Here is a 14,144-nt window from a genome sequence, read left to right on the forward strand (position 1 = left end):
ACTAATTCCTGAACTTTAGCCAGCTCCTTTGTTTCCTGTCTGCCATTATTGGACAAACTGATTAATCCAGGCGTGTCTGATTATTGTGGTTGGTCAGACACACCTGGATTAATCAGTTTGTCCAATAATGGCAGACAGGAAACAAAGGAGCTGGCTAAAGTTCAGGAAGTAGTGCAGTTGTGCATAATCACTCAAATATATATTTATTCTGTGTGAATTTTAAAGTCCCCCTGTAATCAATAATTTTATCCCTTAAAACTCATCTTTGATCACCAAAATTACATTTCAATATTTTTTTCCTTCAAAAAAGAAAAATTTTGTCTTAAAATATCTTGAATGTAACTGGACACCCTTGCCTCATTTAGTATACGTGGTTCTATGAATATGCTAAATGAGCCCCGCCTCCACTCACTCACTCACTCACTCACTCAGAGATCCACTGGTTGACGATCACACGTTGATCTGATTGGTTACAAGGTAGTTTGTGACGTCAGAAACACCAGCGATTTCAAACCGTGTTTTTGAGACTGTCTTTGGTTCACTGCAGTTTTAAGCAGAAAATACTCAGCAATGTCCACTTGTGAACTTACACATGGTGTGTGTTAAAGCAGATTAAAAACACCATATAGACATATAAACAACATTAAAAGCTGGATTTTCTCCACAGAGGGACTTTAAGACATTGTAAGAAATAGGTCCTTCTTATACAAAGTATGCACATTGCTCTCCGATTTAAAGGATTAGTTCACTTTCAAAAAAGTTTTTGCTGATAATTTACTCACCCCGATGTCATCCAAGTCTTTCTCTCTTCAGTCGAAAATAAATTTTGTTTTTTGAGGAAAACATTCCAGGATTTTTCTACACAGAATGGACATCAATGGCAACCATCTATCCCAATGTTCAAAAGAAGGTTCAAATGTCCGTCTCAATGCAGCTTCAAAGTCTCGACATGATCCCAGTGGAGAGATAAGGGTCGTATCTAGCAAAACGATCGGTCATTTTCTAAAAAAAAAAAAAATATATATATATATATATATATATATATATATATATATATACTTTTCAACCACAATTGTTCGTCTTACTGTGCTGCGTGTGTCGCAAGCCAGCACAAGACGAACAATTGTGGTTAAAAAGTATGTAAAAAAATTTTTTGGAAAATGACGATGGTTTCGTCTGGATAAGAGCCTTATTCCTGGACTGGGATCGTGTCGAGACTTTGAAGCTGCATTGAGACGGACATTTCTTGGATGACATCGGGGTGAGTAAATTATCAGCAAAAACTTTTTTGAAAGTGAACTAATCGTTGCGTATAGTTGATATTCGGTGCCTTTGGCATCATAAAATGTAGAAAATCAACTTTTTAAAATAAATTGTGTTGTCATGATAGGGTGATGTAAAACATTTGTCAAGCTCGGGTAAATCAATTTAACCATTTATAAAATGGAAGATCAAAAATATCCTGTTAGACACAAACGAACAACAGTTTCACTGTTACGATCACTATACATGATCTTAGACAACTCGTGTACCTTTGTCCCTTTAAAAAACATCAGTTAATATATTATCAGGAAATATAAACATTGTATGAATTGTAAGCACTTTCTCACAAACGCATACTTTTTAATTTTCAGATACAAATGCCTTAAATACGTTTTTGTTTACTTTTTAAAGTACTGCATTATTGATAGGCTACTTAAGTAGGCTACATTTTCATTGTCACTGAATTATTAGTATGTTTTTTTTGCTGATCTTAAGTCAAGTCAAGTCAAGAATATTTGTATAGCGCTTTTCACAATACAGATTGTATCAAAGCAGCTTCACAGTATTAAATTAAAATAATAATAAAACGTCCATGTTTGGTAATGCTAATCAATAGTAATATTGATTGATTCATTAAATTAAATATCCCCAACTGAGCAAGCCAAAGGCAACATGTTGTTCATGATCTTATTAAAGTATTGTAAAATAAATAAAAAATGCTTAACAGGGCGGGCAGGTGATGTAAAGAATGGATGATTTCCCATCTCTCGCATACAACCAGTTACATTACTTTATTCTGAACTGGATTTAAATATTAGATTTTTATTTATGGACTAATTGGACTAAAGTTGACCACATCAAATTAGTAAGAATAGACATAAAAAATAATAGAGGATGTCACTCGCTTGCCCAAGTTGGTTTCCGCAAAGATGTGATGACAGCTTTATGATATTATATCATTAAATTTTTCCAACATTCATTTGAAATGAAAGTCAAATATAACAGGATTGACAATAAATCGAGGGACTAGCATACAACCTTGACTTAAATTGCTTAAAGAAATATATTAATTGAAAAGAATATGTGTCCCTGGATCACAAACCCAGTCTGGAGTCGCACGGGTATATCTGTGGCAATAGCCAACTATACATTGTATGGGTCAAAATTATTTATTTTTCTTTTATGCCAAAAATCATTAGGATATTAAGATCATGTTCCATGAAGATATTTAGTAAATTTCCTACCGTAAATATATAAAACATGTATTTTTGTGAGTGAATGCAGCACAATCGTGAACATAAATGCACAACTTTAAAGGAGATTTTCTCAATGTTTAGATTTTTTGCTCCCTCAGATTCCAGATTTTCAATAGTTGTGTCTCAGCCAAATATTGTCCTATCATAACAAACCACACATCAATGGAAAGACTATTTATTCAGCTTTCATATGATGTATAAATCCATGCGACTGGTTTTGTGGTCCAGGGTCAGAGAAAGTCTTTTTTTTTTAAAGGGTGAAAAAAATGGGTGAAAAATAACCTGTATTAGCCTATGTATTTATAATGACATTGGTCATGGGGACAGAATTATTTATATAATAATTGCGGATTCAACGTAAGAGGAGTCGTGTGGAAATGTCTCTTTTTTATACTTAATTATTTCTATATATTTAACGACTGGGAAAATAATAATGATAAAAGCCGCTAGTAACATGCGAAGAAGAACAAGAATAAGAAGCGGGTGTATTTTTGTAATATTTTAAAATAATTTGGAAATTAAACCATGGCGGGGATTGCAAAAAAATAAAAATAAAAATAAAAATAATGTCGATTCACTATTTTCACTATCTCTCCAGTAGTGGTGAATTCAGGTATGAAAACTAACACTGATGAAACAGAGTAGAATTATGTATTTTAACGTAACCCGAGTATTTGGATTCACAATGTGCGTTTAAATATATATATATAGAATATTTATATATGTGAATAAATATATTTCTTTTTATTTTACCGGTGACTTTTATTTTGCCTTGCTAATGCTGAGTTGTTGCTGAGCTCACACGAGTCTTCACACAGTGCTGGAGTCTCTAGGCTGCTATGAGTGATCGGTTTGTTAAACCAGGTAAGAAAGAAATAATAGTACATGTATTTATAACCATATAATTTATAAGCTTACATATGATGTGTCGGTGTCACATATTCGTGTGAGTAATCAGCAGAAGTTAATGTTGTCTTTCTTCACTCTCATTCATTGCTCTCAACTTTTCGTGTCATTTACTGTGAGTTGTTAAACAAGGACAGGAACAATCTAATGCAGAAAACTGCGATAAAACAATAATCAACTGAATACTCATTGACTATTAAAGACATTTGTGCGAGAGTGTTTCCATGTGACAGCTCGTGACGTGGCATCTGGTGTGTCTCAGTTAAAGACACAGTACAAACACGATGAGTCTGTAAACTACATTCATAAATAAAATCACAGCAGTGTTAACTGGTCTTTTTTTTAAAACAAACCCGAGCTGAGGGAGATAACCAGCACAACATTGTAAAGTTCAATGTGATTCCCAGCCAGAAAATAGAAGATAGTGTTGTTATTTACTGCTCTTTCTTTCACTGTTGTTAAACAAAATTAACGTAATTTTGCCCGATTACACTGCCCTAATGTGTGTGTGTGTGTGTGTACACCCAGCTACAGAACTTTTGGTTCCCAAAACTTAAAAAAAAAAATCCTAACAAAAAATAATAAATACGCAAATTCTACATAAATAAATATATACATGTGCAAATAAATACATAAATCCACATATTCCTGCATAAATAAACATATAAATAATTAAATGTGTGAGGGGTTAAATAATGAAATAAATAAAGCGAGGGACTTCCGCACATCGCAGAGTCTGAACAGGAGTGTAATATTACAATTTTTAGCTCCTGTGGAAAACTGTCCAAGTGGGTGGAGTAAACATGATGAATATTCATGATTTGTCCCCTGTTGTGGGCGTGGCCTTCAGATTATTTCTGTGTCCTTACATATTTCTTCATACTTACATATAAACGTCATTCCCTTTTCGAACTTATCCATTAAACGAGTTGCGATTTGAGGAGCTTGCACTAATATTTTCAGTTCCATTCGTTTGCGCGTGATCGCAAGGCCACGCCCACAACAGGGGACAGCTCATTACATGAATATTCATGAGCTGTCCCCTGTTGTGGGCGTGGCCTTGGGCGTGTTACCTGACGCACGGATCCGGACACTGTTACACATGCGTTTCTTTCTCAACTGTTTACGTTCACTTAAAACATGACTGACTGTGTTTACAGGCCTTGGCCGGTGGACCCCTCAGCTCTTTCCCTTTGAGTTTAACGGCACAATCATTTCATGTTTAGCTTCATTGTCTTAGAATAGAAAACTTTATTGTCATTGCATTTAAAATACAACAAAATTGCAAATGCCCTTCTTATGCTTAGTTCCTAATATTGGTTTTCTTTGCCACTGTTTTGCCTTTGTTCTAGTTAATTGTTAGTTGTCATGGTTTCTGATGATTAGTGCTCACCTGTTCCCTATTTATTTAAAGGCGTGGTTGATTATGATTTCACTTTTCTAACTGTAGTTAGTGTGTAATGTTGCTGTTTGATCATAAACAACATCTGCAAAGTTACACGCTCAAAGTTCAAAACAAAGGGAGATATTTGCTTTTAAAGAAATTTATTTTTAAGAACTACAACAAACGACTGGTAGGAACTACACGACATTCCTCTCGGGTTAGTGTCATCACCAACCCTAAAATTTACATAAACTCCGCCCCCGGAACACGATTTATATATTATCATGACAGAATATGCTAATCAATGACTAGAAGATAACTACACATAAGCTACATAAATTCATCAACTAACCATTCAGAAATGTCCTGTTGCTTCTACATGTTGTCACTTCTTGAGTCTCTCCATCATTGTCTGACTCCGGTTTAACATAAAAGGCTGAAAGTTTTTGAAATGTTCAGTGCATGTGTGTGTGTGTGTGAGGTAAAAGGACACACACTCTTGAAGCTCCGCCCCCTGTGCCGGGAGCAGCAGCTCATTTGCATTTAAAGGAACAGACACAAAAACGGTGTGTTTTTACTCACCCTCAAAAAGTGACTTTAACATGCTATATAAAAATATCTGTGGGGTATTTTGAGCTGAAACTTCACACACACACTCTGGGGACGTCAGAGACTTATTTTACATCTTGTGAAAAGGGCATTATACACCCCCTTTAATGATCTTCCTCTTGCGTATTTAAGCCCTCAGTTTCCCTCAGTTCCTGGTCTTGCATTACCATTGTGTAATTGAGTTTCTTGGTGTTTATTAAAAGCATCTCGTCTCTGTTGGATCATCTTGTGACACATGTTCTCTCTCATTTCGCTTATGCTAGAAACTAGGGGCTGTTTTTTATTAGCAGGTGTGCCGTCAGCGTTGGCGTTCGACAGAGATGATGACCGTTTGAAAAAGTCCGATATTTTTCGCTCTGGCATGTTTTCTGAGGCGGAAAGCTTTCCCATGTGCGTATATAACTCAGTGATTGAAACAGGGTTTTTTTGCTTAAACTTTGATGCGCATAATCATCTCGATTTATTAAGTCGAAACAACAGAACACACAGGTAAAAAGGCCATTTTTTTTAATCATTCATAAAATGTACATTTATATCGTCCCTAGTGGCTATCTGATAAAATTCTGTTTCAAAATTTTAAGGCCAGAAGTAGTTTAAGGCTTGGTTTGTAGGGAATTACAAACCTGCGCACATATATTAAAACGCACATAACTATAGAATTAATTCTTGATGCGCACGTGAGCGCCATCAGCGTTTCTCACAGGTTCGCGTTTAAAGTCTGTGTAGAGAGAACGGTGTCGTCTTAGCGGCCCCTAATTTAATAACTAATGATCGTTGCGACGGAAGTGAATCAATCAAAACTAACTTTAGCTGGAAAATATCTTTATTCAAGAACCGCTATAAAGACAAAACAATCTGTTACCTTAAATTATACGTTTATCTCTGTAAAGCTGCTTTGAAACAATCTACATTGTTAAAAGCGCTATATAAATGAAGATGACTTGAGTATTTCGGCAAAAAATTAAAATAACTCGCGAATTAATATGTTATGACTGTTTTATGCGCAGTCTGGATCCCTGCTTATTCAGTGCAGAAGAAGAATAAATGAGCTTAGGGTTCATGATTGTGAGACGCCAGGATCAGTGTACACAAATAAGTCTTGTTTGTGGAAAACCATGTGATGTTGCTCATAATGTTGCTTTCTGCTCAGGCAATCAGGAGCATGGATGGAACGACCCACCGCAGTTTTCCTACGGCCTGCAGAAGGATCCAGGAGGACCGAAGCGAAACCTTCTCAACAAGAGGGTACATGCGCCCCAACTTACAGGTCAAGCTTATCCCCAGATCAAACCTTCTCTTGATTCTCCTCTTTACATGTTTGCAACAAATGACTTCAGCCCCAAAAATATGGACGTAGTGTCCGTGACGTATGGTTTCTGAAGAGCATTTTTGAAGCCTAAAGTGGGCGGAGCCGGCCTTCGCCATCTTGGCCTCGCGTCACCGCCCGTCACTCCCGGATAACAGAATATGGGCAAAGAGGCGGAGCTGAGGAGCCTGGCTATCTGAAACCACGCCCACCTAGCGCGACGTGATCGAGTTAGCTCAGGCTTGGGAGCTAATGCTATACGCTACTCACAGTACCAAGTGAGACTGTACAGCTATTCTGTTAGTTGAAAATGTATTATGCAGTAACTTACAATATTACTCTGAGAGTGTGTGTGACAGTGATTCAGTCACTCTTTTATTACAGTCTATGGTCCATCAGCGCGGCATCGCTCAAGTTCGTAGAGAGCTTTATTATTCAGTCCATTTTAAATTCTGATTTTGGCCGCATCTCAAATGGATAAAAACATAGATATATTACCTTTGAAGTTCAAGTAAATGCACTAGAAATCCGCTCTCATTCAAGGATGTGCATTTATTGCATGAACGGAGAAACACAGACACCTGCAGGATTTCATCTGACGGTACATAAGCATGTCATAATCTGTTCCAGAGCAACGGCACCGCAGAACGAGTGTAGCCTTATATCTATAGACGGTTTTAAATCGGAAAACTCCAAAAAGCAAAACTCAGACATCCATTAGTGCATGTTCACAGAGGAGAACAACTGGAATACAGCGCTGGTTGTTCTCTCGAACGACACTCGACGACAACGGCGGAATCCAAAGGCGTGGGCGAGGTAATGGGTGTATTAAATTGTATGAAATAATCATGAAGAAAAGCACAAACACGGCAGAGATGGCAAGTTCAGCGGCTGGAATTTGCTGAGGTGAAGTGACGGCTAACAGCAGACAAATGGCTAGCATTGACATCAGCGGGAATCAACCTGTCACTCAAGTGGCCACGCCCTTAAATATGCAGACTTTCAGGCCTTAATATAATTTAAAGGTGCAGTATGTAGATTTGAGCGGCCTCTAGCGGTGATGTTTCAGATTGCAACCAATAAGTTTACAAGTGCGTGCTCGAGTACCGGCCAGGGGTGCGTTTCCCGAAAGCATCGTTAGCCAACTATGATCGCAAGTTCCGTCGTTATCAGCAGTTCAACGATTTGGTGTTTCCCGAAACCATCGTTCCAACGAATGTTCGCAAACAGCATCGCAGACTTGTGTGGTTGGACAGCTCTGGAGCTGTGGTTAGAAGCAGAGTTTCTAGTTTACATGAGATGTAGACTGAATAAATCCTTATCTTTAGCAAAATAAGCAAGCGGACATTCAGTGCAACCCGTGTTATTTATTTAGAATGTTAGAATACATACAAATGTAATTTACGTCTTTTAGTTTGTCAAGAGATTTAAAGCACCGTTTTTGAAGACTGCGCATGTGCGAACGTGCTCAACTGTGTAAGAACGAGCCAAATATTGAGTCTGGTAATAAAGCAAAATAACTGAGAAAAATTATAAATGGTCTTCAGATGCCATGTCTGTAACTTATATGACAAAATCTAGCGTTAATTCGATCTCAAACAGATTCATTAAAATAAGTTATTAGTCCACCACGTGCGAGACGTCATAAACCAACTTGGTTGAACGATACTTTGCGACATACGGTTTCGGGAAACAGTCGTGACTAGCTAGTCGATTTCTCCAACGATGCATCGTACTATGGTAGTTAAGCAGCGAGCGATATAGTGTACGGGAAACGCACCCCAGACTGAGACTGTGTTGGAGTCTGTGTTGTGCTGGGAGCAGGTCGTTTCTTCGTGTTATTATCAGACATGTCATAAGTTGCAGTGTCGTCGCTGTTGAGTGTAAAGTCAGTAGACGAGGCGAGACGCTCGGGAGCGCATGCAGGTCTCAGTCACGTCACTGGATTTTGCGGTAAATCTGAACCGGCACCTTCACATAGAAATAGGAATACTTGCTTTCAGAGGTAATAGCAAAACCCGCCAAGTGGATCATTTTAATGTGAGATTACAACCCCTTCACACACAGGCAATAAAAAAGGGATTTGTTTTAGTATAAAATCTACATACAGCACCTTTAAACGGGTGAGTTATAAAAAAATCCCCCCCCCCTCACAGTTGTTATGAATGGAAAAATTAGCTGTATAGACCGAAGCCACATAGAGAACCAGGCTGTAAACATGTTTTGTTCTGCTGTAAAGTTTTAACATCGGGGAGATACAGATTTGACTCACTTCTGCAGCCAGCCTCAAGCGGCCAGTCGACGAATTGCCGTTTAATTCACTTCCGTGTTGGTTTCACGAGAGAGACAGGGAGGTTGCCGCTTGGTGTGAACGCACTCACACATCCCGCAAAATCACTGGCAGTGTGAATGAACCAAAATCAAACTATCCTGGGACACATTATCCGTGTATTTCACGAATCTCTGTGTGAAAGGGGCTTAATTGTATTTTTTGCCAAACTATTATACTTGTATGGATTGTGTCATCTTTTCTTGGCCTTTGATTTGATTAAAAAATATAACTAATTCACCACAAAGTTGTGTGATTAATGTTGATTAATAATACTAGGTGCTATTAATCTCAATGAATCCCACCTTACATTAAACTCCGTAGGGTCAGTCAATCTCATTGGTTGTATAATAAATAATTAAATTAATATTTTAAAAATGTAAATAAGTTAATAGAAACATTTTTTTTTTTTTAAACCTCCATGTATTGGTATTGCAAATTCTTCCCAGTTCTTATTTTAATTTGACTTTGTTTAACCACAATGGCCGTCGTTGTGTCATGGCGCACAACAAATGCTGGTTATACAGGTTTTTACGCACACCTCTTGAAACTAAAACTGTTCTCTAGAGCATGTTACAACGGCACATTCATTTTTTCTTGTGGAAATTGTTACACGTATCACTCTTTGCGGGATTAAGAGGAATTTTTTCATACCATTACAGCTCAAAATATTAGCATAAGTGTAAAGTTGTTTATTATAGAGCCTCATTCTGGATGAATTTAAAAACAAAATCGCACCTGTAAGCACTTTTAACACAGACAATACATATTATATTCCAAATTTACAAGTGTTTTATTGAGAAATTAAATTAGGTAGTTCAAGTTTTTAAGTGTAATTCAACTGCAACTTCACAAAACGAAGTTGTATTGAAAATATTGTAACACTATTTCAATGGTCCACTTTAGAGATTATACTCACTATAAGTAACTTTGCAACTACATGTCAACTAGCAGTCATTAGAGTATTAGTAAACTGTCTGCTTAATATCTATAATATCTGCTAACTCTTTATTGTGATGCTCCTTAACAGACGTTCTTCTGGCTATAAGTAACTTCACAACTACATGTCAACTTATTCTGCTAACCCCAACCCTACCGGTCTACTCGAACGAGAGTTAGTTGACATGTAGTTGTGAAGTTACTTATAACTAGTGGATTGTCTAACCTAATAAAGTGTAATTTTATTGATCAACGGCCTGCAGGTCCAGGATCAGAGATGCCGTCGGCGCCGGTAGCGGGGGTTACGCCTCCCCGGGGAATGAATGCTCCTCCGATGGACCGCATCGCTCCTGACACGAGTCCCAGAAGCCCGTCAGACGTGACCGCAGAGACGGAGCCGTGCATCGAGGATGTGCAGGAGCCGCTGTACTGGGCGCTGAATGCATGCAGACACACTGTGAAGGTAAAGTCACTGTGTGAAATGCTGAAAATATAGTTCAGGACATAAACCACTGGGAGACTGGCAGACTGGGAAAATGACTTGGACATATTTTTGGTTCTGCACCAGGGCTTGACATTCCTGCAGTGGTGTGTAACGCAGTCACTCCTGATTGCTACTTTGTATATCATATATACATTCTTCAATTGTAGTCTTTAAAAAAAGCATCTGAAATATGAAACTAAGTGCAATGCAGTGTTGTCAGAAATATTGATTTTTTCGATGCATATCGATACTGAAATATCTGAAACCGCTTCCAATACTCATATCCACAGAATGGATAGACGACACCAGCTGCTCTCTCTCTCTCTCTCTCTCTCTCTCTCTCTCTCTCTCTCTCTCTCTCTCTCTCATCTCTCTCTCTCTCTCTCTCTCTCTCTCTCTCTCTCTCTCATCTCTCTCTCTCTCTCTCTCTCTCATCTCTCTCTCTCTCTCTCTCTCATCTCTCTCTCTCTCTCTCTCATCTCTCTCTCTCTCTCCGACAGCGAGTGACACACAAACCCGCCTCCATTCACTCACTCGTTTAATTTACTCTGGATGAATATTGTTGCTGTTAAAGGGCTTGAATTTTGGCGTGGTATTCGCACGTATTGCGCATCATTTTACTCATTCACGCAGATTTAGTTCTCAAACCCAAAGTTTGCGCACATAAAGCCTCCTCTCAGCACTAAATTGAGTTATTTTCCGCTGCTTATTGCGCTTAAACAGTCAAATACACACAAAACAATGTCAAAATACCTGTCTTGATGAGAATTCACATAAACACAGTCAGTCATGTTTTAAGTGAATGTAAACAGTTGAGAAAGAAACACGCGTGTCACAGTGTAGTGGATCCGTGCGTCAGGTCTTAAAGTGACAGTAGCCTAATAAACCTGCTGCCAAATTATGAGATAATATTAAAAATATCTATATGGCAGTTTTCCCCGTGGTATCGATGTCAAAATTGTGGCCAGTGACAATGCTGAGTGGCTGTAACTTTGGAAAACCACTCGCTGCAAGAAAGTGAATGTCAAGCCCTGATCTGCGCAGTTTCAACACAAGAACATTTATTGTTTGGGTTTTAACAAGACTTCAGGCGGGTGTGATGAGCTGTGCACATGTATGTTCCTGGTGTCCCTTGTGACTGTCTTTATTTCTTTTTTTTTCAGAAACAGATCTGTGATGATGTAGAAAGGCGCCTGAAGCTTTTTGAGGACATGTGGAAAAGTGGAAAACTCTCTCCTTTGGTTAAACGTCGGATGCACGGATTGTCCCAAGGTGAGTCTGAGTGTTGTTCACAGTGATAAACATCCCAGAACAAGGGTTGTAAATGTGGACAGTTGATGTTTGGAGGGGATATTTGCTTTCAATTACCCTACAAGTTCGATTAAACCATCAAATTATGAGAAAATATTTTATATATTTAAATGAGGGATTAATAAAACGTGGTTGAAGTGTTCATCTGACAATGAAATTATCATAATGTATTAAGTGGATGTCATAACAAATGTCTGTCGACTGGGAAGATTTTAAAATGAGACGCACTGTACCCAACATTTTTAAAAAGTACATAGTTAAAGAGACACCGAATATAAAGTGGGAGACATTCAAATACACTCTATAACTATTAACATTTTATCTCTGAAACCAACACCATAATGACACATTATAACACATGTAATAACACATCATATATTGCATGCATATCTAAACTTCTTAACTTTTTTGCCGCACTTCCCATCATCTTTCTTGTTGCTCAAATGTAAATAACATGAAGCAGTCAAACAAATCCCAGCACGTTATATAGCAACATCTCAACATTGCATGGTGTAAAGTTAAAGTAAAGCTGTTCATTTCTTCTGGACTACTGGAAATGCAGCAGTTTACTGCACATTATAATGGAGTAGTTCAGAAGTTAAGACCTTATTGAAGCTTGAATTACTCATTTATTTAGACTGCTGTTGTCTAGCTTGGTAAAAGGTGACCAAAGTGAGTAAAAACATGCTGTGTTTCAGCGCTGAAGAGTCGAAACTGGGACGGCGCGGACGAGATCCACCGAGGCCTGATGGTGGATCATGTTTCTGAAGTCAGTCAGTGGATGGTGGGAGTCAAACGTCTCATCGCTGAAGCCCGAAGCCTGACCCCACAGCCGGTCAACAACTGACCCAGCGCTTCTCTGAAAACTCATGCTTCACTCCACACGTTTGTCTTAACTTATGTAAAGTTTTCTATAATCCATCTTAAAAAAAAAAAAAAAACATTTCCATCTAGTTCATCTAATATTACTTCTATTTTTGTAGGGTGGTGCTGGGGAACAGGTCTTTCTTTCATACCTCATTGAAATTTTGCTTTGTATTTAAAAAAAAAATTTTTTGTGAAAATGTAGGCATTAAGTATCTTACTACTGTATATAAAAATCTGCTTTTAAAAGAGGGTTGATTTCCAAGTCTTTCAGCCCGAATAAAACCCTCAGTTTCACAGGCTCAACTGAGAATGTATTGAATTTATACTATATATATGAAAGCAGATTTGATCAGTCCTGTTATAATGTGCAATAAAATTATGTTGAAACCTAGCTTACATTTTTTAGCAAAGGGTATGTTTTGCTATATGTGTCTCGATCAGCACTATAGTTAACTAGTCAGGGCACTGATTAGGGAGTCGGACTTTCTCAATCACAAAATCCCTCCAGTGCGCTGAACGTTCACTCCCTAAAAGTCCCACAATGCACACCGTGAAAACCAGGGAACATTGATGATCACAATAATTTAAAGGGGTGATGTAATGCCCTTTTCACAAGATGTAAAATAAGTCGCTAATGTCCCCAGAGAGTGTGTGTGAAGTTTTAGCTCAAAATACCGTTTTGTGTCTGTCCCTTTAAATGCAAATGAGCTGCTGCTCTGGCACAGGGGGCGGAGCTTCAAGAGCTCGTGTCCTTTTACCTCACACACACACACACAGTGTTGCCAACTTAGGGCCTTTGTCTCTATTTTTAGCGACTTTTCAGACCCCTTTAGTGACATTTTTTTAAAAAGCGACTAGCGACAAATCTAGCGACTTTTTGGACAAACCTCAGTAACCTCCAAATGTTGCCAGTACTGTCCTGCGAGCGCGAGCTCTTGCTTTCTCCTTGCTGTCACTCGGAGAGGAGAGGATCTCCTTATCTGCTTCTCTTTTGTTGTGAAGAATTTAGTTTGACCATTTAAATTTCCTTTCTTTTCTTGTGCTTATTACTTGTAATACTCACTATCACAAATCTTTCATCCAGTTCCCGAACTCTCTCAATTCAGATAATTTTACACATATAAAAAAATTTAGTCATTCACTATCATAGCTAGGCTACTCATTCTATTGTCTGACAATATGAGAACAGCTTTATTGGACATTCGGCTATATTATATTATGTTATATTATATTATACAGTAGCTATGTGAGCATGAATTTTTAGAGAGAAAACACATTAGGCGGGCATAATGCAAGTATGACGCGATGACGTCATGCATATGCTAATTAGGGCGTTGGCGACTTTCCTTTGAAAATAGTTGGCAACACTGCATGCACTGAACATTTCTAAAACTTTTAGCCTTTTATGTTCAAACCGGAGTCAGACAATGATGGAGAGACTCAAGAAGAAGTGACAACATGTAGAAGCAACAGGACGTCTCTGAATGGTT

General features: G+C 38.1%; 1 protein-coding gene across 2 annotated transcripts; it reads left to right on the forward strand.

Moving 5' to 3' along the window:
* The first annotated feature begins 3,296 nt into the window (after positions 1 to 3,296).
* sra1 (steroid receptor RNA activator 1) lies at positions 3,297 to 13,239 on the forward strand. 2 transcript variants are annotated; one of them, XM_079586760.1, is made up of 5 exons: positions 3,297 to 3,383; positions 6,569 to 6,685; positions 10,256 to 10,455; positions 11,640 to 11,748; positions 12,486 to 13,239. In XM_079586760.1, exons 1-5 carry the CDS (start codon positions 3,359 to 3,361, stop codon positions 12,632 to 12,634), a joined length of 600 nt encoding a protein of 199 aa, XP_079442886.1. In that variant the 5' UTR covers positions 3,297 to 3,358; the 3' UTR covers positions 12,635 to 13,239. The 2 variants fall into 2 exon arrangements, with proteins under 2 accessions (XP_079442886.1, XP_079442887.1); XM_079586761.1 differs by having other exon boundaries at positions 3,301 to 3,383; positions 6,569 to 6,663; positions 12,486 to 13,044.
* Positions 13,240 to 14,144: the final 905 nt, after the last annotated feature.

Source organism: Phoxinus phoxinus (assembly GCF_949152265.1).
Source record: "Phoxinus phoxinus genome assembly, chromosome: 17".
Classification (NCBI taxonomy): Eukaryota; Metazoa; Chordata; class Actinopteri; order Cypriniformes; family Leuciscidae; genus Phoxinus; species Phoxinus phoxinus.

What these genes read in the sequence shown, in the direction of transcription:
- sra1 (XM_079586760.1), top strand. Translation starts at nt 3,359, where the DNA reads ATGAGTGATCGGTTTGTTAAACCAG. An exon ending in ACATGCGCCCCAACTTACAG is followed by an intron (nt 6,686 to 10,255) that starts GTCAAGCTTATC and finishes AACGGCCTGCAG; the next exon opens with GTCCAGGATCAGAGATGCCG. An exon ending in CATGCAGACACACTGTGAAG is followed by an intron (nt 10,456 to 11,639) that starts GTAAAGTCACTG and finishes TTTTTTTTTCAG; the next exon opens with AAACAGATCTGTGATGATGT.